Genomic DNA, 24,787 nt, shown 5'->3' with positions numbered 1-24,787 from the left:
GTGACGTCCCGATCTCAGCCCACCAGTGGGGAGATAGAATTACCAGCACCAGGAAGGTGCATGAGATCCTGTATTGTATTCCCTTCCTTTGTTGTTTTATTTTCTGCCCCACTGTTTCTTTCCTCTCATCTTACCTTGCTCTCTTGGCTTCTTGTCAAATCCTGAAGTCAAGTATATTGCAATCATCCAAACCTGCCTTGTGGAAGGAGAAAGGATGCCATCAAATGACAGCCCTGACCAATTCATAACTAACCGGATCACGCAGCTGGTATTGTGGTTCACTTGCCAGACAAAGCATCCACTTGTAACTAACCAGTAGTCCAAAAACATCCACAAAAGCCATATTTCACCCATCTTCTCTGTCCCAGCTCTCCTCCACCCTGTCTGTCCCTGTTCAGAACAGGATACGTGAATGCCATTCTAATCAGGACTGAGACTAAAGTTAACCATCTCCCTTTCAGCAAAGAAAGGTTGCCCTGAAAACAGGAGACTCTGAAGCAGAGAGGTTTCGATAAGCTCTACATTTGTTTTGTATAATCACTCAACTGCAGTTTCCAGATCAAGGCCATACATAAAAAGAACAGCCATACTGGGTCAGACCAAAGGTTGATCTAGCCCAGTGGCCAATGCCAGGTGCCCCAGAGAGAATGAACAGAACAGGTGATCAAGTGATCCATCCCCTGTCGCCCATTCCCAGCTTCTGGCCAACAGGCGAAGGACACCATCCCTGTCCATCCTGGCTAATAGCCATTGATTTTGATTTTGGCCTGTTTTGATTTCTTGTTCTTTTCTTGTGTTTAATCAATAAACTTTCAATTTGAATGGAGACACTTTGGGGTGTTGGCCAACTCACCGAGTGAAATGAAGGGCTCTGTTTAAAACTATCCCCAAACCCATCTATTGCTGTTTAATGCTGGACACACAGAGTTGATAAACACCTTGAACTCTTTGGGGCTTTAGAGATCAGAATCTATACAACTGGGCCGGGACGGCCCCACCTAGCTTTGGCTAGTTGGGAGATAATATTGAGGCTTAGGTATGAGATGGGCACCTGGTGCTTGCCTGAGGCAGCAGAGTGCATACCCAGTGCACTTTTACAGCAAAAATTTCGGTGCCTAGTGAGTTTCGGTGCATGTTAATTGGCAGCCAGGCGGAGGGTTGGTAGATCACAGTGGTGCCGAAAATTGCGATTTGGGTGCCTAAATCTGGAGTGCTCCAGATACCTAGGAACCCTCTGTGATCTGGGTATGGTCTCCAGGTATCCTTTATGGCCTCCAGGCATCCCTCACAACCCCTCCACACTTAAAAAGGACACAGGGTGACAAGAAGAAGGTTAGAGCTGGTGATTGAGAGCTGTGGATATGAGGGGCTTAGGCAGTGCTTAAATTTGTAATGAAAGAGGTGTTGGGGCTCAAGGACATGTTTTTACTTTAATAATTGACACAACAAGCCCAGAGGTGCTGGGGCTCTGAACCACCAGGCCCAGAGGTGCTGGGGCTCTGAACTGCCAGGCTCGGTGCCAGGGCTCAGCCCTGGCTCAAATTACACCCTGGATTTGGGTAGTGGGGTTGATAGATTCCAAGTCCAGGAGAGACCATTGTAATCATCTTGTCTGACCACCTGTATTGCACCAGCCAGAGAACTTCCCCCAGAGAATTCCTGGAGCAGAATCTTTTTAGCAAAAACCTCCAATCTTGATTTCAAAATTCTCAGTGACAGAGAATCCGCCATGGCCTTTGGTAAATTCCGCCAGTGGTTAGTTAGTCTTGTAGGCCTTTCTTGAACACGAGTCATTAGGGAGGCCTTTAATTTTTGGCAGACAGGATTAGGGAGGTAACTAGATCAGTAGACTGAAAACTGAATGTTTGGGCCAAGATAAGTACACCTCTACTTCAATATAACACTGTCCTTGGGAGCCAAAAAATCTTACCACGTTATAGGTAAAACCGTGTTGTATTGAACTTGCTTTGATCCACCGGAGTGCGCAGCCCTGCCCCCCGGAGCACTCCTTTACTGTGTTATATCCAAATTCGTATTATATCGGGTGGCGTTATATCAAGGTAGTGGTGTATATAGTGTGACAGACCCAGGCCAGTGGGGTACAGGAGTCTGGTAGAGGGCAAATATACTGGTCACTGGATGAGTAGTTTTCTGTTCCCTGAGTGACCAGAGCAGGGGCTGCACTAGAGTAATCAGGAACCTGACGCCTAATCACCACTGTAGGACAGTGCTTGTATTGGCGGGAGAGCTTCTGCCACACATCCGCTACCGCCTCTCCACGGAGATGGATTAACTAAAGCTGACGAGCTTTCAGAGCTCTCTTCCCTCAGCATAGAGCGTATCTTCATTAAAGCACTCCGCGAGTGCGCCACAGTAGTTTTTAAGAGGTAGACCTGCTTACTTAGCTTAAAAGGACAGAATGTCTGAGCTATTTAAGAGAGAAGAGAGAACACCCAGGGAAAAACATTATAAAAAACAAGGATAACAATGGAAAAGAAAAAGTCATGAGCTTAAAGAGAGGAAAGCTGACTGCAGGACAGAGCATGCTTGCCCACAGGGTTGGCCTTTGCCAAGTAACCAACGCCATTGATACAGCATGTAATGCAACGCTATAAGGGAATTGATACATATAATGCTTGTAAAATGTATGAAAGAGGGGAGGGGACTTGTTTGTAATTCAGATGGTGGTACTGCCCAGTACCCACATTTGAGTTTGATTAACTTGGCGTCAAGCTTTATGCCAAAATAAGAAACCCGAGTTATTTAGAGTGGATGTTATGAACATGAGTCTCTTGGTGGATCAAGCTGGAGGGAGGCTTCAAAGGCTTTCTCCCTTGTAAGTGACTGGCAGTGGCTTCGGATCGGATCCATTTCAACCTGGGCAGGTATAATGGATCATAGCATCGATTCAATTTACTTACCTGTAAACGGCAAAGCAAGGTCCTGTGGCCCTTAATATGACTAACAGACGGTATTGGAGCATAAGCTTTCGTGGGTGAATACCCACTTTGTCAGATGCATGTGGGTATTCACCCACGAAAGCTCACGCTCCAAAACATCTGTTAGTCTATAAGGTGCCACAGGATTCTTTGCTGCTTTTACAGATCCAGACTAACACGGCTACCCCTCTGATATTTATTACCTGTCTAGCTTTACTGTCAAGGATCACAGCCCAGCACTTTAGCAATGGCATTGGCAGGGCTTAAATTTGAAGCGATTTCCAGGTCATTGGGGAACTAAGTTAAATCCAAAGGTGGACCCTATAGACTCCCAGATAGGTATTAGGGAGAAATTGGGTCTGGGGGTGGAAAAGGAATGTCACTGAATAGTGCTAAATAACAAACGCAACCAAAAAAGAAAAGGCAAAAAACTTGTTATTGCAGAGAGTTATCCTAAAAATAAAAGCCCAGGGTAGACAAGTAAAAAAAATTAACCCTTATGTAAAAAATGTTGAGGAAGAAAAGAATGGGCTGAAAGAGCAAAGAAGGGATCTGTAAAGCGCGTGCCATGCAGCCTGGCCGAGCAGTTTTAAAATAAAGTAAAAGTTGTAACAATATTTGAAAGGTACTTTCCAGATGTATGTAAAAGAAGGCTGGGCAAAGCACAGCAGAAGTCTGTTGAGTGCCAATAAAATGTTAAAAGCTAGGACCCATCTGCAGCCATAAAAAATAGGATCTTCTTCTTGTTTTTCTCATAAAGCAAAAACAACGAAAAAAGCCCAAATCAAGGCTGCAGTTTCACAAGGATTATTTCTAGTGGCTAAAACATCACAAACACAAGGTGCCACCTTACCAAATAAATGTAAAAAGCATAACAGGCAAATCAAAGTTGTAGGGAGGAAAAACAAACTAAATTAAAAACATTCTCAAATAACAATAATAACCCCCCCCACACACACACACAAGTTTGTTAACTGTTACCTTAAATCCAAGGTAGAAAGCAGCTGTCCTTCAGCAACTGTATTTAGTAAGTACAGCTTTGCAGGCAAAGTGTATGAAGCTAAACAAATAAGTGCAACCAAAAAAAAAAAAAAAAGCAAGCTTAAAGTTGCCAAAAGAAAATTGGCTACAAAATGTGTCACTTTAAAAACATAAGTAATTAAATAAAAACAGTCACGTTTTTGCACAAATTAACACCGCAGAGTTAAAAAACTTAAAACAGTTACAAATTGTAAAAATGTTTGAAAGTCTTTTAAAAAGTAATACACTAAAGTGTTAAATGTGCTTGATTCAATAATAAAACCCAGTTATGGCAGGGAAACTCGGTGCAGTCATGCTGAATAAAATCAAACCAACCATGCAAAGTAACAGCGACCGCCCCTGTGCATTTTTCCCCACAAAGCCTTTAGAGCCGCTTCTGTTGCTCTTGGTTCCTCAAGAACTTCGTTCCACTCCCGTCTGGTCGCTCTGGTTCCTGTATATGGCACACAGCAAAGCTCTACTGAGTTGATCAGACTCAAGCATAGAGGGCAGGTGGAGGACGTACCCCTCGCCCATCCTTAAACAGCAAACCTCTTCCCTTGTAGACATTTACCCATTAACCGGCGTTCGCTACACATTGCATCGCCCGTTTTGGGATTGGCTGATCACTTTGTAGGAACCAATCCCTGTACAGCATGCTCAATCCATGCACTGTTATTGGATGATTTACTTTTTACCTCATCTTACAATCCAGGCATCTCTTACCCATTGTTTTTATGTCCATTGTAGATGGTTCCCTAGGGGTTCCCGCTTACGTTGGCTCATACAAACATTCTGCTTCCAGCCCGCTGATTTATTTACCTCCCTAATCCTGTCACCTGAGAAATTAGGCCTGACCCATGTTCAATTACTCATGTTAAGTCAGGCCTATGTTCCACTGGTTTTGGTTTTCTTTTTTATATTAGTATTTACATAAGAGCGGCCACAGTGGGTCAGACCAAAGATCCATCTAGCCCAGTCTCCTGTCTTCCAACAGCGGCCAATGCCAGGTGCCACAGAGGGGAATGAACAGAACAGGGAATCATCAAGTGATCCATCCCGTCGCTCACTCCCAGCTTCTGGCGAACAGAGGCTAGAGACACCATCCCTGCCCATCCTGGCTGATAGCCATTGATGGACCTACCCTCTGTAAACGTATCTAGTTCTTTGTTTTAGTTGCATTATATTTTGGGATTTTTGTCTTTGTTTTTTGCAGTGGACTACTTAGCAACACAATTTTAAGGCTGAATTATTTGAACCACCATTAATACGAGGCTTAAAGTACTAACTCGGAGGTGGAAGTTTACCTCTTTGGTACAGCCCACCAGGGTGTAAATCCACATTAGAAACTTGCTTTGCCTTTAAAGCATATATAGGTTTTCCGTTACTAACATTTCAGCGTTTTAACCCTGCTGTGCAATTTGGAGCCTCTTTTCCCAAAGCAAACACTTGTGCCGGCAACTTTGTCTGTAAGATGCTACACCTGCCTGTGTAAGTTTCCCAGATGCAAATAGCAGAACACATCTGGGAGTTTTTAGACTTTGTGTTGTTTTCTAACAGTATTTGGTTAGGGAAATTAAACATTTTTTATACCATGCCAGTTGCAGTGGTTTTACATTTATCTTCCTGCTATCAGACCCTTGTTGATTCTTTTATTATTATTATCATTTTGCACCAACTATTGTCATTTTTATTGTATTAAATTTTTAACATTTTTGGTGACCAAAGAGGCCAAGGTTTTTTTTGCTTCATTTTACTTAAGGCCAGGGCCGGTGCAAGGAAGTTTCGCACTCCAGGCGAAACTTCCACCTTGCACCCCACCCTCCAGCCCTGTGACAGCTCTCCCCCCCTGCCCTGAGGACACCCTCCCCCATGGAAGTTCCCCCCCAGGGAGCCATGCGGCACCTCCCCACCCCAGCTCACCTCTGCTCCGCATCCTCCCCTAGCACACTGCCCCCACTCTAATTCTCCTCCCCTCCCAGACTTGCAGTGCCAAACAACTGATTGGCGCTGCAAGCCTGGGAGGGGAGAGAAGTGGAGCAGCGACCGCACGCTTCAGGATAAACCTCTGTAAAAAAAAAATTTGGGGCACCACTTTTTGGCATCCCCAAATCTTGGTGCCCTAGGCAACCACCTAGTTCGCCTTAATGGTAGCACCGGCCCTGCTTAAGGCTGCTTTTACTTTGTACAGCATGTCTTTGGCACATGTTATTAGAACACATTGACTTAATTTTATAACTTTTTAAAAGCAATGACAACATTATGTATATTATAACAAAGCTTTATTAAGCAGGTTTTTTTCCTATTTAATGGCTCCAGTACTTTGCTTACAGTATTTTCTGTTGAAATGCTTGGTTATTGGTGTCAGTCTGGTTTTAGAGTATCATACTAATTTTGAACAGTTTGGGGGGGAAGGGTGCTTGCCTGCCATCCCCTCCCAGCCTAGGCAGTTTTATGTTTTGGCAGTATATTTTAAAATTTTAAAGTATACATTTTTGTTTAGAAAGTTCTTTTATCTGTTTGTTAATGATACTTCACCAAATTTTAGTGGGCATAATTTTTTATGCAGATTGGTAAAATTTAGTAACAAATAAACTCTATATTTTTGTGTAATATTTTTAATAGGCTTTAACCCTAAACTATTTGGACTTGTTTTTAGTGTCAGGCATTTCCGTGTGCTTTTATTTTTTTTATGTAGTTTTCAAACCTTTACTACGTAGTTTTTGTTTTTACTTCCTTAGTAACATTTATTTTACAGTACAGTTAAGCAGAACTTTTGGATAGGATTTGGCAGTTTTGACATGTTTTTGAATGCCCACTAAAGTAGCTTCATTATTTATAATTCATAAACTGTTAAAAAAAAAAACAGAATGTGGATGGCACTTTTAAATGGAATTTTGGTGATTGGGCTTCGCTCCTTATGTTTACTGATTGATTTTATTTTATTGATGCTGGGTTGCTTTGAAAGCACACGTATGCAGTGGATAGTGGGATGCAATGTATGCTGAATGTAATGCAATATGTAAATGTATCTAAAGGAAGACAGTTTCGGTGTAATTTTGGATGTGTGGTATACCCTGTACCCACCCCCAGGGCCGTCCAGATGGGGGGGCAAGTGGGGCAATTGGCCCTGGGCCCCACAGGGGCCCCCATGAGAGTTTTTCGGCGCCCTTGGAGCAGGGTTCTTCACTTGCTCCAGGGGCCCAGGAAAACTGTCGCAGGGCCCGGGCCCCTGGAGCTTCTTCCGCTCCGGGTCTTCGGCGGCACTTTGGTGGCGGGGGGGGGGGGGGGGGCCTTCCGCTCCGGGACCCGCCGCTGAAGTGCCCTGAAGAACCACGGTGGGGGGTCCTTCCGCCCCCGGGACCCACCGCCGAAGACCCCAGGCTCCCTGAATCCTCTGGGCGGCCCTGCCCACCCCCAATGTTGGAGTCTGATCAACTCAGTATAGCTTTGCTGTATGCCAAATAAAGGACTTTAAGTGACAAAACTGGAGTCAAACTGAGTTCTTGGGGAACATCTTGAAGGCTATCCCAAAAACACTTGCTGTTAAAAACGTACACCGTATTTCCAGTCTGAATGTGTCTAGCTTCAACTTCCAGCCATTGGATCATGTTAGACCTTTCTCTGCTAGACTGAAGAGCCCGTTATCAAATATTTGGTCTCCAGGTAGGTACTTATAGACTGTGATCAAACCACCCCTCAGCCTTCTCTTTGTTATGCTAAATAGATTGAGCTCCTGGAGTCAATAAAGCAGGTTTTCTAATCCTTTAATCATTCTTTTGGCTCTTCTCTGAACCCTCTCAAGATTATCAACATCCTTGAATTGTGGGCACCAGAACTGGACAGAGGATTCCAGCGGCAGTCGCACCAGTGCCAAACACAGAGGTAAAAATAACCTCTCTGCTCCTACTTGAGATTCCTCTGTTTATACATCCCAGGATGGCATTAGCTCTTTTGGCCAGAGTCACACTAGGAGCTCATGTTCCGCTGATTATCTGCCACAACCCCCAAATCTTTTTCAGAGTCACTGCTTCCCAGGATAGAGTTTCCCATCCTCTAAGTGTGGCCTATATTCTTTGTTTCTAGATGTGTATATTTACATTTAGCCATATTAAAATGCAGATTGTTTGCTTGTACTCAGTTCAGATTGCTCTGTACAAGTGGCATTAATTCATTAATTAATGACTTCATTAATTACCACTCCCCCAGATGTTGTGTCATCGGCAAATTTTATGAGTGATCATTTTCTGTTCTGATAAAAATGTTGAATAGGGTAGGGCCAAGAACCAATCTCTTGCGAGCAGTTCTTCTTTATCTGGTAAGCAGGGCTGGCACAACACATTAGGTGACCTTCAGTCACCTAGGGCACTAACATTTGGGAGGCAGTGACCCCAGCAGCTGGATCTTCCCCCGCCCCAGTCATTGTCGGTATTTTGGGGGTGAGACCTTCCACCGCCTCTGTTGGGGGCGCCATTTCAGGGATGGGACCTTCTGCCACCCAGGGCGCCAAAAAAGCTGGCGGCGCTCCTGCTAGTAAGACAGAATCTAGCAAAGGGTTCCCCGGCTGTGGTGTTTTTTAGTTAGGTGTGGTGAAAGAGCAATGGGTGTGATGCAGGCCAGCGCTGGCGCTGTAGTGTCGACAAGCCTAGAGTCTCCGAGCTAAATGCGGGAAAACAGCTGAACCAAAGGACCTGCTTTGGGGAATCGCCCCTGAAATTGTCCCCCCAGGGTAGCACAGTGCCCCGACTTAGCAGAGGCAGGAACTGGCTTTTCCAGTCTCTGCTGCTCAGCTTGTTCCCAGGACAGTTAATCTGCCCATGGATGCTGTAGCGGGAACTGGGAACCTCTGACCCTACTTATGTGTCCTTCTGCCCCTTTCATCTCAGCTCTCTATTTCAGCCTGCTGTCTCTGGCTTCTTCCTTCCCCTCTGCCCGGGGCATTACTATTCCCATAAGGTTGTGCATCTCAGTACAAGCAGAAGCTCTGGGATTTGGAGACACAGGGGGAGCAAAGAAGAGGGTGAGCAGGGGCTCTTTGTGCAGAGTCACTGTCCTGCCAGGTGTAGTGTGAAAAACTGCTCTCTGTTTTAATGTGCTACTTGGGGGTGTATTGAGCATGCTCGGTAACACCTGCTGAAGCCACTGCCCTTCATTCTGCCCTTACTTGGCATAAGATTCTGTGGACTGCTTTTTACTGGGGTTAAAAAGGTGCAAAGGGGGCAGATCAGAGGAGAGGGGTGGCCAGGGCCCCGGGGGTGGAAATTGGCTGGGAAGGGAGGTCAAGCAGCTGGAAGCAGGGATGAGGGAGTGAGGATTAAGCTCAGGGGAGAGACACTGCCAGAGGGTGACAGAGGGTAAAACCCCAGTACAGGGAGAGGCAGAAGGGGAACCGTTACCCTGGTGGACTGAGACACCAGTGTTTGCAAAAATGGGGGAAGGAGAAGGTTTCCCCCTCCTCCCCACAGACAGCACATCTCAGCATGGGCTTCCCAGGGCTGGGTTCTTAAAGGCACAGGCACAGGGCTGGGTTCTTAAAGGCACAGGCATCGCAATGCCTAGTCACTGCCACTCCTCTCTGTCTGATGTAACCTACTGCAGGAAACTTGATGCAGTGAAACATTTTACATACAGTCCCTCAGAAACAACGAATCCATTATCACTGTACCTGACTGCATAGAGTCTCCAAGCAGTTCACCAACTTGTCTTATCTGCTGCTGGATTCCCTGAATTACTCTTCACGCTTCATCATTTAGCTTTCTTATTGTGCTGATGTGCTGTTGAATTTAGATGTGTATAATCGTCATTGAAAATATGCACGCGTATTTGCTAGTGGTTTTAGCAATGACATCTGTCTCTCTAGTTTTGTCAACACAGGAAACGAAGCTGCGAAAAGAAATGATGTTTAAATGACCTCACTCTTTTCAGAGGCATCAGTACATCTGTACACCAGGCAGGGGCATTTGGAAGCCAATGACTTTATGGTTCCATCCCACACCACTGTCAAATTTGAGCAAATTAGGACACGTCAGCAAATAAGAACAATCTTCCTATCAGAAACTGCTACTGGTTACAATTTGCTACCCCCATACCAGTAGCAGATTAGGGTCAATAGCAGTTTAATATCAGTAATGGCTATTGGTAGCAAATTACATCAGATAGCAGTTTTTCACTGGCCCCAGCCCTTTCCCCAAGTCTCTCTCCATCACCTGTGGGCTCCAGCTCAGGGGCTGGTGTCGGCAGAACCAGGGGATGGTTTCAGCCATCGGAGAAAGTCCCCACTGGACTAGGCACAGAAGGGGCTTAATCCCATTCTGTACACGGGCCTCCAAAGCAGAACCCCTGGGGAATCCTGGGGGAATCCTGTGAATCACCCCCAGACTCTGAGTCGTGGACTAAGGTCCCTGGCAGGAGGCTGGGGATTTGCTGGGAGAGGCTGCCTGTGTCCGGGTGTGTGTGTGTGCACCCCCAAAAAGGCAGGGGGGCTTGGGGCTGGGTGGGGGAGCTGCAGCAGGGGTACTGGAACAACTTGTATGGTGGGGGCTGAGAGTCATTGAACCAAACTGCAAACCCTGGATATGATGGAAACCACTTCAAGCGGGGGGGTGGGGAGGTGGTAAGGTGACCAGACAGCAAATGTGAAAAATCAGGACAGAGGGTGGGGGGTAATAGGAGCCTATATAAGAAAAAGACCCAACCATTGGGACGGTCCCTATCAAATCAGGACATCTGGTCACCCTACTGGGGGGTGCAGCACCCCTCTAGTTCCAGCGCCTCTGGGCTGCAGTGTGAGGCAGTTTATCGCTAGGACCCAGATGCGAGCTGGGCTGGGGTCACGCTGGCCCGGCAGCAGGAAGTGATGTGACTTGCACTCCCCAGTCGCTACAGTAACTCTTTGTTGTTGCTGTCTGGGTGAGTGAATCCCAAATCCCCTTCCCCCCCCTCCCCCTCCCCGACAGAGCTGGGACCAGAGCCAGGAGGATCCCAGCCGAGCAGCCTCTGCCAGCAGGGACAACACCCAGTAAGTCTTGGCATCAAGGGAAAATAAACCTTCCCACCCACCCACTACGCATCTATGTGCAAGGAAGGGGAAGAGGGAGGTATTTTTCACGAGTGAATTTTCACATCCCTGTGCAATGTAGGGGTGCAAAGCACCTGTGCCTTGCAAACTCCACAGGCTGGTGAGTATCCGTAACTGGGGAAGTCAAAGGAGCTGCAGCTGATGGAGAGCGGCTGGGGATCTGGCTTGGGAACCCCCCACTGTATTAACAGTGTTTATTAGAGTAACAATTAGTACAAAGCTGCTTTAGTCTTCTCCAGAGTCAGCTAATACCAGACCAAGTGGCATATGATTTTGGTTTTGCATCCCTGCCCATCCTGGCTAATAGCCACTGATCACAGAATATCAGGGTTGGAAGGGATCTCAGAAGGTCATCTAGTCCAACCCCCCTGCTCAAAGCAAGACCAATCCCCCGACAGATTTTTGCCCCGGATCCCTAAATGGCCCCCTCAAGAACTGAACTTACAACCCTGAGTTTAGTAGACCAATGCTCAAACCATTGAGCTATTCTCCAGGAATTTAGCGAGTTCTTTTATTAACCCTGTTTAGTGTCTTGGCCTTCACAACATCCTCTGGCAAAGAGTTCCACAGGTTGATTGTGTGTCGTGGAAAGAAATATTTACGTTTGTTTGTTTAAAACCTGCTGCCTATTAATTTCATTTGGTGACCCCTAGTTCTTGTGGTGTAAGAAGTAGTAAATAACACTTCCTTATTTACTTTCTCCAACTCACACATGACTTTATACACCTCTATCCTATCCCCCCTTATTCACCTCTTTTCTAAACTGGAAAGTCCCCGTTTTACTAATCTTTCCTCATACGGAAGCCATTCCATACCCCTCATCATTTTTTTGCCCTTTTCTGAACCTTTTCCAGTTCCAATATACACCTCCAACCTGATATAACGCTGTCCTCGGGAGCCAAAAAATCTTACCGCGTTATAGGTGAAACCACGTTATACTGAACTTGCTTTGATCCCCCAGAGTGCTGCTTTACTGCGTTATATCCAAATACGTGTTATATAGGGTCATGTTATCTCGAGGTAGAGGTGTATCTTTTTTGAGATGGGGCAACCGCATCTGTACACAGTATTCAAGATGTGGGCCTACCATGAATTTATACAGAGGCAATATGATATTTTCTGTCCTATTATCTATCCCTTTCTTAATGATTCCCAACATTCTGTTAGCTTTTTTGACTGCCGCTGCACATTGAGCGGATGTTTTCAGGGAAGTATCCACGACTCCAAGATCTCTTTCTTTCTATAAGCAAGCTACAAAGGGACAAAGCTTGCTAACTCACAATTTTGTTATGTTATTTGAATCTGTCATATTTTTAAAGGCCTTGTCTACACTGAGATTTTAGGGGGTGATTTTGAAAGGCACAAAGGGCAGAGGTCTGTTCTGTGTTTGTGTAGGGTCTAGCTCAGTAAGTCCAGGTGGGTGAGGATATCTTTTTTTGGGCCAGCTTCTGTTGATGACAGAGACAAGCTTTCGAGCTTATGCAGAGTGCTTCAACGTAAGTCTGGGCCTGAGCTGACGAAGAGCTCTGTCTCTTTCACCAACAGAAATTTATCCAATAAGAGATATTACCTACCCATCCTGGCTCCTAGATTTTGCCCAAGCCCGCCCACTTGGAGCTGAAATGTGTAACTTAGCTTTGTGGGGGCCTGGGCGATTGCCCTGCTTGCCACTGCTAATGCCAGCCCTGCACTTGCAACCCCCCTAAATCCATCCTGCAATCCCCCTGGGGGGTCAGAACCCTCAGGTTGAGAAACATTGATCTAGATGCGTTGATGTACCATCTGGAAGACCTCTGTGTCCCCCCTGGGGTATGTGTATCCCTGGTTGAGAACCACTGGTGTAGGCCACACCTATAGAATGGGGTCTGTTTCCTGGAAAGCAGTAACTCTGGAATGGATTTAGGGGTCGTAGTGGACAAGGAACTCAACGTGAGCTCCCAGTGTGATGCTGTGGCACACAGGGCTAATGCAATCCTTGGATGTTTAAATAGCAGTGAGTAGGAATAGGAAAGTGATTTTACCTTTCTGCAACATTGGTGAGACTGGTACCGAAATACAGCCTGCCATTCTGGTGTCCACATATTAAAAAGGATGTTGGCAAAATTGGAAAGGCGTGCAGAAAAGATTCAGGGGCCAGAGAACATGCTTTATAGCAAGAGTCTTAGGTCTGATCTACACTACACACCTCTGTCGGTATAATGCACAGTCAACCTGTGGAACTCCTTGCCATAGGGTGTTGTGAAGGCCAAGACTCAACAGGGTTCAAAAGAGAGCTAGATCAGTTCATGGAGGATAGGTCCATCAATGGCTGTTAGCCAGGATGGGCAGGTGTCCCTAGCCTCTGTTTGCCAGAGCGATAGGGGATGGATCACTTAATGATTCCCTGTTCTGTTCATTCCCTCTGGGGCACCTGGCACTGGCCACTGTCGGAAGACAGGACACTGGGCTAGATGGACCATCAGTCTGATCCAGTACAGCCGTTCTTATGTTCTTAACTCCGTCACTCAGAGGCTGAAAAATCCATCCCCCCCGATCAACGTGGTTATACCAACCTCGCCCCCGTGTACACAGCACCATGTCGGTGGGAGAGCTTCTTAGTTTCCACCTCTTGCAGAAGTGGGTTAACGAAGGCAAAGGGAGAGCTCTCCTCTGTCCACTTAGAGCGTCTTCATTAAAGTGCTGCAACGCTGCCTATGCAGCGCTCTTAGTGTAGACCTGCCTTTGAGGAGCTTAACCTGTTAGCTTACCGAAAAGAAAATTGAGAGGTGACTTTGAGTTGATTAAGGTGTAAATGGTGTTATGGGTTGGGCTAAACCTTGTTATGGGGCAGGCCTGGCCCCTGCCTTCCATTCAGAATAATGCCGAAGAAAGCATTGTAATTGAGTGGCTGCAACAATGGAATCAGCACCCAAGTCTACAGGCACATATGGGAAAGCTGAGTAGAAGCTGAAGCCCAGAGGGTTTCAAACACATGGGCTAGGCCAATGGTTCTCAAACGAGGGTACATCTACCCCTGGGGGTACGCAGACGCCTTCCATTGGAGAATTCAACTCATCTAGATATTTGCCTAATGTTACAACAGGTTCCATAGAAAGCACTAGCGAAGTCGGGACAAACTAAACTCTGAAACAGACTGTGACTTACCTGCTCTATAGACGATACACTGAAATGGAACTACAAGATTTCTATTCCAAGTCATTTATTTTACAATTATATAGTAAAGATGAGAACGGCAGCAATTTCTCAGGCTTAGTGGCTGGGCCCCTTTTGTATTTTCATGTCTGATTTTGTGATCAAGTCGTTTTTAAGTGAGGGGAAACTTGGAGGTAGGCCAGACAAATCAGCCTCCTGCAAGGGGGACAGTCGTCGGGAAAGGTTGCGAGCCGCTGGGGTAGGTATTTAATTGGTAGAAATGTTAGGAGGCTGAAATTGGTTCCTTATTCCCTTATTAGTGGCTCCCAGTTGCTTCCTCAAAGGCCAAAAAAATATTTAAAAATACGTCGGTGTCAGATTATTATTTTTTTTACATAAATTTCATGAAATGAACATGACTGAATGTGCTACACATTGAAGTTACTTAACTGTTTATTAATTCAATAATCCAATAAGGAGCTGGCTGCACCAGACAATGTTAAGTCTCCGGTCACCCCAAGTGACTCAGCCCCGTGACGGTTACAGCTGTTCTGAAGAAGCTGGGACAAGCCCGTGTGCATGCGCCGTGTGAGCGGTTAGGTAGGTGCCTATTAGACAGTCTTTGGTGAATACAGTTTTTGATGTTGCTGACCCAAAGGGGTAGTGGACATCATGCGCTTGCTGAAGTAGCTCTCAAGTGAAGGACACCTTTGTGCCAGAGCAGAGGCCTGGTTTGACCCCTAGGCTGTGCAAAAAAAAATATTGGTAGAATCCCTGAACCTTAAGAAAAACTTTTATTGATGGTGGGGGAGATGTATCTCAGGAACCACATAATCAAACAACCGTAAATGTAGGTCACTAAGCCGCCCCCACGTTTCCATGCTGCACAGCAAATTTCAAGACAATCCAAATACCTATGCAGATTTTAGAGTGATTAGAAGAGATCCACCTTTAAGCAGAAAGCAGGACCTAACCTGAACTCCCCAGCACTGTAACAAACAGCCGTCACCCACCTTCCACGTGGAGACCCTGTTAGGTTTCAAAGTCCTTCAAGTCCTTCCCCCTTTTTACAATTTTCAGTTCTTTGCTTGCTGGGTTTCCTTAACCCCGGGTATGCAGTTTTCACCAGAAAGGGTGGTATTTTTACAGACTCATTTAGGAAATTTGGAATTTGCATTAATTATCCCCCAGTGGTTTTAGCTCCTGATAGTTCATTGATGCCTATCTGGCTTCTCTCCACAAATCACCACATTGCATGTCCTATTTCAAGAAGGATGCAAATTCCTTTCCCCTCCCTGAGTGGTAACAATGCAAGGGTGAGGGGGGAACATAAGAATGGCCATACTGGGTGAGACCAAAGGTCCGTCTAGCCCAGTGTCCTGTCTTCCGACAATGGCCAGTGCCAGGTGCTTCAGAGGAAATGAACAGAACAGGGAATCAAGTGATCCATCTCCTGTTGCCCATTCTCAGCTTCTGGTTAACAACCATTGATGGACCTACCCTCCCTGAAATTATCTAGTATCAAACTATCCCATTTGAACCCTGTTATAGTCTTGGCCTTCACAATATCCTCTGGCAAGGAGTTCCATGGGTTGACTATGCGTTGTGTGAAAAAATACTTCCTCTTGGTTGTTTTAATCCTGCTGCCTATTAATTTCATTTGGTGACCCCTCGTTCTTGTGTTATGCGAAGGAGTAAATAATGCTTCCTTATGTATCTTCTCCACACCAGTCATGACTTTATAGACCTCTATCATATCCCCCCTTTAGTCGTCTCTTTTCCAAGCTGAAAAGTCCCAGTCTTATTAATCTCTCCTGATACGGAAGCTGTTCCATACCCCTGATCATTTTTGTTGCCCTTTTCGGAACCTTTTCCCATTCCAATATATCTTTTCGAGGATGGGGCGACCACAGCTGCATGCAGTATTCCAGATGTGGGCATACCATGGATTTATACAGAGGCGATATGATACTGAGTCACACCCATGCATCCGCACTAGCAGTCACAGCACAGACTATGGACAGCGGAGGCTGTACGGTTCTGACAGCCTCTCTTTCAGTGGTAGGGTCACCGAACTCCTGGGTTCCAGGTGAACCGATAGAACAACTATGAGGGGTTTAAACTAACCAGGAAGTGGGAGGAGGATAACAGGGCAATCACAATACCAATACCAAAGCTTGTAAATCAGCCTCAAGTGATCATAGGTCTGACAAATCCAAGTGCAAAGAGACATATAAGCAACAGTTAGACAATCTTTTTTTTTTTTTTTTATATTCTAATGCGAGGAGCCTAGGTGATAAATAAGAGGACGTGGAGATGCTCATGTATGAGAAGAAATATGGTATGATTGGAATTCCCAGTTCTCCGCGGGCTCCACTTCCTGTATCAGCCTGTGGCTAGTAGGTGTGTGATAAACAGGAAGGCCCTCCACCATCTGCTGCGGGGGACAAGGGACTCTCTCTTTCTCCCCACCCCGATGCCTCCTGGCTGCTCTGAGCAGGGTGGGCGTGGGATTCTGCTACTGTGCCCCCTCCTCCCCCAGAGCTTCCATTTTATAGGCCTTCTCTCCTGTGACTAGTGAGATTGTGGCTGGGGCAGCAGGTGCTGAGTGGGGGACTCTTGTTGTTTCAGGGGCTGGTGACCTTCGAGGAGGTGGCTGTGTATTTCACCCAGGGACAGGGGGCTCTGCTGGACCCCACTCAGAGATCCCTCCACAGGGACGTCATGCAGGAGAACTACGAGACGGTGGCCTTGCCGGGTAAGGGGTTCCTGTAACTTTGGTTATTGGAAGCTGAGGGGTTTGGGACGTGGCCAGATCAGCTTCTTCTCCTGGTCTTCCCTGGCCACTTCAATTTCAGGGGCATGGGCCTGGTAATCCTCAGATCCAGAGTGAGAGAGACAGATCTCCACACCCCGTCCCATAGGACGGAGGAGTCCGAAACCCAGTGGGGATGCTCATTTATCCCCATCCCCTCCAGATCTCAAGGTGTCGGAGGAACTGGCCTGACCTGCCTGTCTGAATTCTCATTCATAGACAGAATCCTTCTTCCCCTCCCTTCCTGGGACTAGCTCCATCCCTGATCAGGGCTCTGGGCTCTTGAGGGTTAGAAATAGGCCCGCGGTTCTTCCCTTCAGGAACTGGTGAGCAGCAGCGAATACTGTGACTGCAAACAGCCTTGTAGTCTTGTAGCCACCACCCTTACAATGGTCAGAAAAAGAGAACATATAGTATTCTTAACTTATTACAGAGCAGCTCTAAATCTGTCAAAGGCATGTCTCCCCCCTTCCCATCCCAAGGGGGCTCTGTGACCATGGTTGGGGCACCAGAACAGAGGTGGCCAGGAGGCTATGCCCTCCCACTTTTTACCGGCCATAAGGGTGAGAAATGGGGGCGGGCAGAGAGGAGCAAGCGGGAGGCGGGGTCTTGGGGGAAGAGGCAGCATGGGGGCTCTGGCAGAAGGAGGTGATACAAGGGCAGGAGTTCAGGGGAATGGGTGGTGCGAGGATGGGGCTTGAAGAGAAGGCGTGGGGTGGGGCAGGGCCTCAAGGGAAGGGGTGGGGCCTCAGGGGGAAAGGACATCTCGGTGCAGGGCAATGGGTCAGGTATTGGTGCCCCCCACACACACTTTTAGGAACGTTGCGCCGCTCTGTTCAGATTCCATATCCCACCAGCCCAGAGCAGGGCCAGGTTAAGATCGAGGAATGTTCTTTGTGACAAATACTCTCTCAATGCTTGACACACCCTGATCTTGTCTGATTTCACCCCCTGAGCAGGATTCTCCATGCTCCCAACCTGGCCTGATCGCCCAGCTGGAACGAAGGGAAGAGTCGTGGGTCCCAGATCTCCAGGGCTTTAAGGAAAGGGAAATCACGAGAGGTGCCCAAACAGATGAGGAATCAATCAAACTGACACAGAAGCCATCAGAGAGTGAAGCAAAAAGCGGGGACTCCCACAAACATGTTGTGAATGAGTTTCCTCCAGTTTTGCCTCATCTCACCCATGTCAGGGCTGTGCCCAGCAGGTGTCATAGGACGCAAAGGGACCTGCACTCACAGCAGGACTAAATATCCCTGACAAGTGTTTGTCTAACTTGCTCTTAAAAATCTCCAGTGATGGAGATTCCACAACCTCCCTGGGCAATTTACTCCAGTGCTTAACCTCCCTGACAGGAAGTTTTTCCTAATGTCCAACCTAATCCGCTCTTGCTGAAATTTAAGTCCATTGCTTCTTGTCCTGTCCTCAGAGGTTAAGGAGAAAATTTTTTCTCCTTCCTCCTTGTAACAACCTTTTATGTACTTGAAAACTGGTATCATGTCCCCTCTCAGTCTGCTCTTCTCCAAACTAAACAAACCCAATTTTTTCAATCTTCCCTCATAGATCATGTTTTCTAGACCTTTCATCATTTCTGTTACTCTTCTCTGGACTTTCTCCAATTTGTCCACATCTTTCCTGAAATGTAGTGCCCAGAACTGGACACACTACTCCAGTTGAGGCTGTATCAGCATGGAGTAGAGCAGAAATAATTCTCATGTCTTGCTTACAGCATTCCTCCTAATACATCCCAGAATGATGTTTGCTTTTTTTGCAACAGGGTTACACTGTTAACTCATAATTAGCTTGTGATCCGCAGTTCTCCTTTCTAAGCAGTCATCAGCGTGGCCTAATCAATTGTATCATCATGGTGGATGTCATGTTTGGCTTCCGCTTCCCACCCACCCACCCTTGCTGACGGGATGTTAGGATCATATACATATTCCCCTGCTCTGGGATCGACCACAACAGGGTTATTCTTCCTCATCTTTCAAGAGTGATGGCTCTTCTTCTACCACTACTACTTTCTCTCTGTCTTTCACACATATCATCCCCTCTATGCTTGGATGATGTGGAGATGTAACCCAGTTGTAATGGATCATGGAGCCCCTGGTGCCCACTTCAGAGATGGGACATTTACAGATGGTTCAATAAATTATACCTTTCTCAATTTCCCCAACACTTGTTGTGTTTCCCCTCTTCACTCTTCCTCGTTCTTTCCTTTCACTCAAGCACGGGGAATGATTCACGTCTGAATTCTTTCTCTTTATTCCAGTCGGTAATGGGATGGAGAATGACAAAAAGGAGGAGAATTTACAGCGGGAAGGTCCTGAGCAAGTGGCATCTGAGGGGACCTTGTCGGAAAGATCGAAAGGGAATTTTCCCCAGAGTTGCGAGCAGGGAAAAATCTGGGGAAAACAGCACAAGTCAAAGAAGCGGCTGGGCAACCAACCGAGGAAAAGAGTGGCTAAGACTCTTAATTGCGAGGAAGGATATAAAAGCCTCAAGGAAACCTCAGCCCAGAAGAGAATCCATGCGGAAGAGAGAAAAAGCACATGCACTGAGTGTGGGAGAACCTTCAATCGGACCTCAAATCTGATTTCTCATCGGAGAACCCACACGGGAGAGAAACCCTATAAATGTACAGAGTGTGGGAAGAGCTTCAGTCAAACCTCCAATCTGATTTCTCATCGGAGAATCCACACTGGAGAGAGACCCTATAAGTGTATCGAGTGCGGGAAAAGCTTCAATCAGAGCTCCAACCTTATTACGCATCAAAGACTCCACACGGGAGACCGGCCCTACAAATGCCCCGACTGTGGGGAAAACTTCAATCAGAGCTCAGATCTCATGACGCACCAGAGACTGCACACGGGGGAGAGGCCCTACACATGCACGGACTGTGGGAAAAGTTTCATTTGCCGCTCAAACCTCATTTCGCATCAGAGAATCCACACGAGAGAGAGACCCTATAAATGCTTAGACTGCGGGGAAAGTTTTGACTGGAGCTCACAGCTTATTAAACATCAGATCTTCCATACGGGAGAGAAGCCGTATAAATGTTTGGACTGTGGGAAAAGTTTCAGCGACAGCTCCACCCTTATTTCGCACCGGAGAATCCACACGGGGGAGAGACCCTATAAATGCCTTGACTGTGGGAAAAGCTTCCATCAGAACTCAACCCTTATTAGGCACAGAAGAACCCACACTGGAGAGAAGCCCTATAAATGCCTCGACTGTGGGAAATGTTTCAATCAGAGTTCAAACCTTACCACGCATCAGAGACTTCACATGGCCCAGAAACCTTGAATGTGGGAGCAGCTTAGGGTGACCCAGATGTCCTAATTTTATAGGCACAGTCAGGATATTTGGGTCTTTGTCTTATATAAATGCCTATTAACCCCGCTACCTGTGTCCCAATTTTTCACATTTGCTATCTGGTCACTCTAGAGCAGCTATAACTTGGGATCTGATTGTGCCAGCCATCAGCAAATCCATACAGGGAAAATGCCTCTTAAATGTCCTTAGCATGGAAAATCCTTCAGAGTTAACGGGCTTGTCTACACTGCAGAGCCTTGGCCGGTATATCTCCGCTGGCAGAGTGTCCTAGTGGAGACGCAGCTTAAGCCAACAGAAGGAGATCTGCTGAAATGGCTAAACCACCTCCTGGAAGGACATTTGCTAAGCCCACAGAAGCACTAGCTGTGCTTACACTGGGATTTTTTGCCAAGATAACTAGGTTGTCTAGGGGTGTATGATTTTTTCACACTGCTCGCCAACACAGATCCATCCATGGCTATTAGCCAGGACGGGCAGGGATGATGTCCCTAGCCTCTGTTTGCCAGAAGCTGGGAATGGGCGACCGGGGATGGATCACTTGATGATTCCCTGTTCTGTTCATTCCCTCTGGGGCCACTGTCAGCAGACAGGACACTGGGCTAGATGGACCTTTGATCTGACCCAGTCTGGCCATGCTTATGTTCTTATGTTCATAACTCTGCTGGCAAAATATTTGTAGCACAAATTAAACTGATATCAGACCTCAGAGACTTCACACAGGAGATTCTACAAGTGCCAGATCAGTGTCCTAATTCCCACATGTATCAGGGGCATTTGGTTCCCAAGCATCCAGCTGCTCATCGCTGGGGTGAGGACAGAGCAGCGGCCAAACCTGAGCTGATCAGTGACCCTCTGGCTCTGCCTGGTCTAAGCAAACCCCAGGCAGAGGAGGAGAAGCCCCGATCAGCCCCTGCTCCCTGCTGCAGCCCTGGCTGCTGAGCTGATGGGCCACAGCTGGGGGAGGGGAGAGAGAGAGAAACTCTCCAGACACTCCCTCTGCCTGGCTGAAGTCCCCCCTCTCCCTTCCCCTCCCAGCCGGGATCCCCCTGCCATGGAGATGAAGAGAAGGACAGTTGGGCCAGGCCCCACCTTCACTCTACACACCTCTCCACCCCCCCATCTTCTCCCAGCCCCTGGGCTGGGCTCCCCACTTACCTATATAACAACAGCCAGACTGGGTCAGACCAAAGATCCATCTAGCCCAGTATCCTGTCTTCCAACAGTGACCAATGCCAGGTGTCCCCGAGGGAATGAACAGAACAGGTAATCATCAAGTGATTCATCCCCTGCCGCTCACTACCTGGAGCTGTTCCCTGCAAGGGACGTGGACCTGACAGCTGACAATGTGTCCACTCCCCTCTACCAGGCCCCCAGGGCGCTGGGTTCTGGGGAATTAAATATTTGGAAACCCGGAAACTGGGAGACTGAAGGTTTGGGGCTTGTGTAGATGGGAACCAGGCAGGGCTCTAGGCTGGCACTAGCTAGTGTTTGGGGATGTTGGAGTAATAGGGGAGGGAAGGGATGGGCTTAGAGAGATTCTGCTCCCTGTTGTTCACCCCTTCTGCCCCGCCTCCCTCCATGCTCAGGCATTGAAAGGGACTGATTTCCATACAGCCCTTGAAAGAGGGCTAAAAAAGGCTAGAGGCCTAGGAATCCCACCTCAGCCCTGGCAGCATCAGTCTCTGGGGCTAGGAAATGTGGTCTGGGTTCAACTGGGGTTAGCAAGCATGTTTCCCTCTGATCCAGGTCAAACTTCAGCCAGTGTTCCTGACTGAGCCTGAACATCTGAGGGTTACGGTGGACGAGAAGCTGGATATGAGTCAGCAGTGTGCCCTTGTTGCTAAGAAGGCTAATGGCATATTGGGCTGCATTAGTAGGAGTGTTGCCAGCAGATCCAGGAAAGTGATTATTCCCCTCTATTCGGCACTGGTGAAGCCACATCTGGAGTATGGCACCCAGTTTTGGACCCTCAATACAGAAAGGATGTGGACAAATTGGAGAGTGTCCAGCGGAGGGCAACAAAAATGATTAGGGGGCTGGAGCACATGACTTATGAGGAGAGGCTGAGGGAACCGGGTCTTATTTAGTCTGCAAAAGAGAAGAGTGAGGGGGGATTTGATAGCAGCCTTCAACTACCTGAAGGGGCGTTCCAAAGAGGATGGAGCTCGGCTGTTCTCAGTGGTGGCAGATGACAGAACAAGGAGCAATGATCTCAAGTTGCAGTGGGGGAGGTCTAGGTTGGATATTAGGAAACACTATTTCACTAGGAGGGTGGTAAAGCACTTGACTGGGTTACTTAGGAAGGTGGTGGAATCTCCATCCTTAGAGATTTTTAAGGCCCAGCTTGACAAAGACCTGGCTTGGATGATTTAGTTGGGATTGGTCCTGCTTTGAGCAGGTGGTTGGACTAGATGACCTTCTGAGGTCTCTTCCAACCCTAACCTTCTATGATTCTGTGATCTCATTTATAGCAGCACCTCCTTTAGAGACGTGATGGTTACAGGCACCGAGTTCCCCCTTGTCAGGACAGATTGTGTCATTTAAGATGATTCTCACCTCTCTCTGGCTTGTGCTGAGGAGCATTTATGTTTCTATCTTTTGTATTTTATGAAGCAGAATTGAACAGATTCTAAAATAGCTGGAGCGGGGACAGAAAAATGCATTGACTCAGCCTGTGGGTTACTGGAGGGTGATGGGATGAGTCAAAGAAATTTCCTCCCTCACCATGTTGATTCCCCATCTCCTATTAGTTCACAGATTGTTTATCCTCCCCACATTCCACCCTTCCACCTCCCAAAGTGTTGGCTCTCCATGCACTTTGATCCTAAATCAGGCTCACGGCTGGAGATGGAAGTGTCACAGATCTGGAAGAGGAATGCAGTTGAATCCCAGACACGGGTGTGATCCTTCCGAATTGAAATCCCAGTTTCCATCTGTTGATAAAATGGCTTCTGCTTCTGGGCTTTTTTCCTTGCAAAGTTCAAATTGTTTGCAGACAGGAAGTTTGGGGGATTTTTTGTTTTCCTTTCATTATGATGGTGCTAAAATGTTGTAAATTCTACAACTAATGAGGCACAAAGCGAAGGAGGTGTAGCCAGTTTAAAAAGGAACACAGGCCAAATTGGTCTCCTGTATTTGAGTCAGATGCGACATACTCTTGGATTTCAGCTAATGTGAACTTGAAATTGGATTTTCATTGCTTGTACTTTTGGGTTTCTCTCTTTCCTGAAGACGTTTGGATCACATACTTGGATATTAGTTTGGCTTGGTAGGATGTACAACGGATTTATTGGATACCTGCCTCTGCCAACTGAGCATTTGCCAGAATAGTCCTTTCTCATTTGTTTTTTTATTGCTTCCGACCCTTCGCCATGTGCCCTTAGGGTTGTTTGAACAATGACCATTATAAATAAGGATCGACATACACACTGATGGGTGACTGTGAAGGTTGCAGTTCAAGAGGCAGCAAGTGATATGGAGAAGGAAGCTGTTGATCGATCCCTGCAGTGCCATGGGATCCAGTCAGGGTGGGAGGCGGGAGGCAGAGGGAACAGTAAGATTTGCCCCTGGAGAGCCAGAGAGCTGAGGCTGAGAACTCTTAACTCACTGCATCTGGGCCAGAGAGAGCCAGGAAATGCCAGCTGAGCAGCGGGTGAAGCCATCCCTGACTCCTAAAGGGCAACGAAGGATGCTTCAAGTTGAGTGATGTGGAGGGGGGATCATCTGATTCCTCAGAGAACGAGGCTGTGCAGAGCTGAGGAGGAAGCAGTAGGTTTGACTAGCCTTGAAGACAGGTCTGCCTCCACCTTCGAGGCCAGAGCAACAAGCCACCCGACAGCCCACCTGGTCACCCCTTCCTGTCTAGCACTGCATCCTGTGCGGGGAGACTGTCTCCGCCCCACTCAAAGCCTCGGCTGGGACTGGAGATTCCGACGCTGCTGTCAGTTTACCCTACTCTCTGGCTCCCATGAAACCCCTTTCCCTGGGTTTCCTGTTCTTGGAGCATTTGTGTCTAGATCCCGGCATCTCTCCCAGAGATTCTGCACTTTTCTGCCTGCTGTAAAACGTTGGCTCTGTTGCTGAGGCCAGCGGGAGCTGGGAGCAGCACTGTCCTGGGCTGCTGAAATGCTCCGCGCTGAGCTGGGCGTTGGGCAGGAGGGAGCTTTTTATTGCTTGCTTTGAAATTGTAAAGTAGAATTTAGTTTCTCAAACTCCCAGTGTCCTTAGTCTTGAATTATGAGTAGAAATGGCCTTGAACAGATTCAGAGGCTGTCAAGGAAGCGTCTTGGAGGTGTGCTTTTCTAAGCTGGTGTATTTGTGTGAGTGTCCTAAGCTTTTGTGTGTGTGTGTGTGTGCACGCATGCACATTTTATTAGGCCTGATCCTCATGCCACAATTTGTTCCCCGTTGGTTTTTTACAGACAATGAAATACAGGTACAGGGGGCATGTGAACCACCTGTTCCAGG

General features: G+C 47.2%; 1 protein-coding gene across 1 annotated transcript in view; it reads left to right on the top strand.

Moving 5' to 3' along the window:
• LOC116836537 (uncharacterized) overlaps positions 1 to 24,531 on the top strand; it is a 50,686-nt gene extending 26,155 nt beyond the window's left edge. The window contains exon 6 of the mRNA XM_075071703.1: positions 19,594 to 24,531. Coding sequence (XP_074927804.1) covers positions 19,594 to 20,290 — 697 coding nt within the window. The 3' untranslated portion in view covers positions 20,291 to 24,531. The remainder of the gene's footprint in view (positions 1 to 19,593) is intronic.
• Positions 24,532 to 24,787: the final 256 nt, after the last annotated feature.

This window comes from Chelonoidis abingdonii, chromosome 12 (genome assembly GCF_003597395.2).
Source record: "Chelonoidis abingdonii isolate Lonesome George chromosome 12, CheloAbing_2.0, whole genome shotgun sequence".
In the NCBI taxonomy this organism is placed as follows: Eukaryota; Metazoa; Chordata; order Testudines; family Testudinidae; genus Chelonoidis; species Chelonoidis abingdonii.
This window is presented reverse-complemented; position numbering and strand designations above follow the sequence as displayed.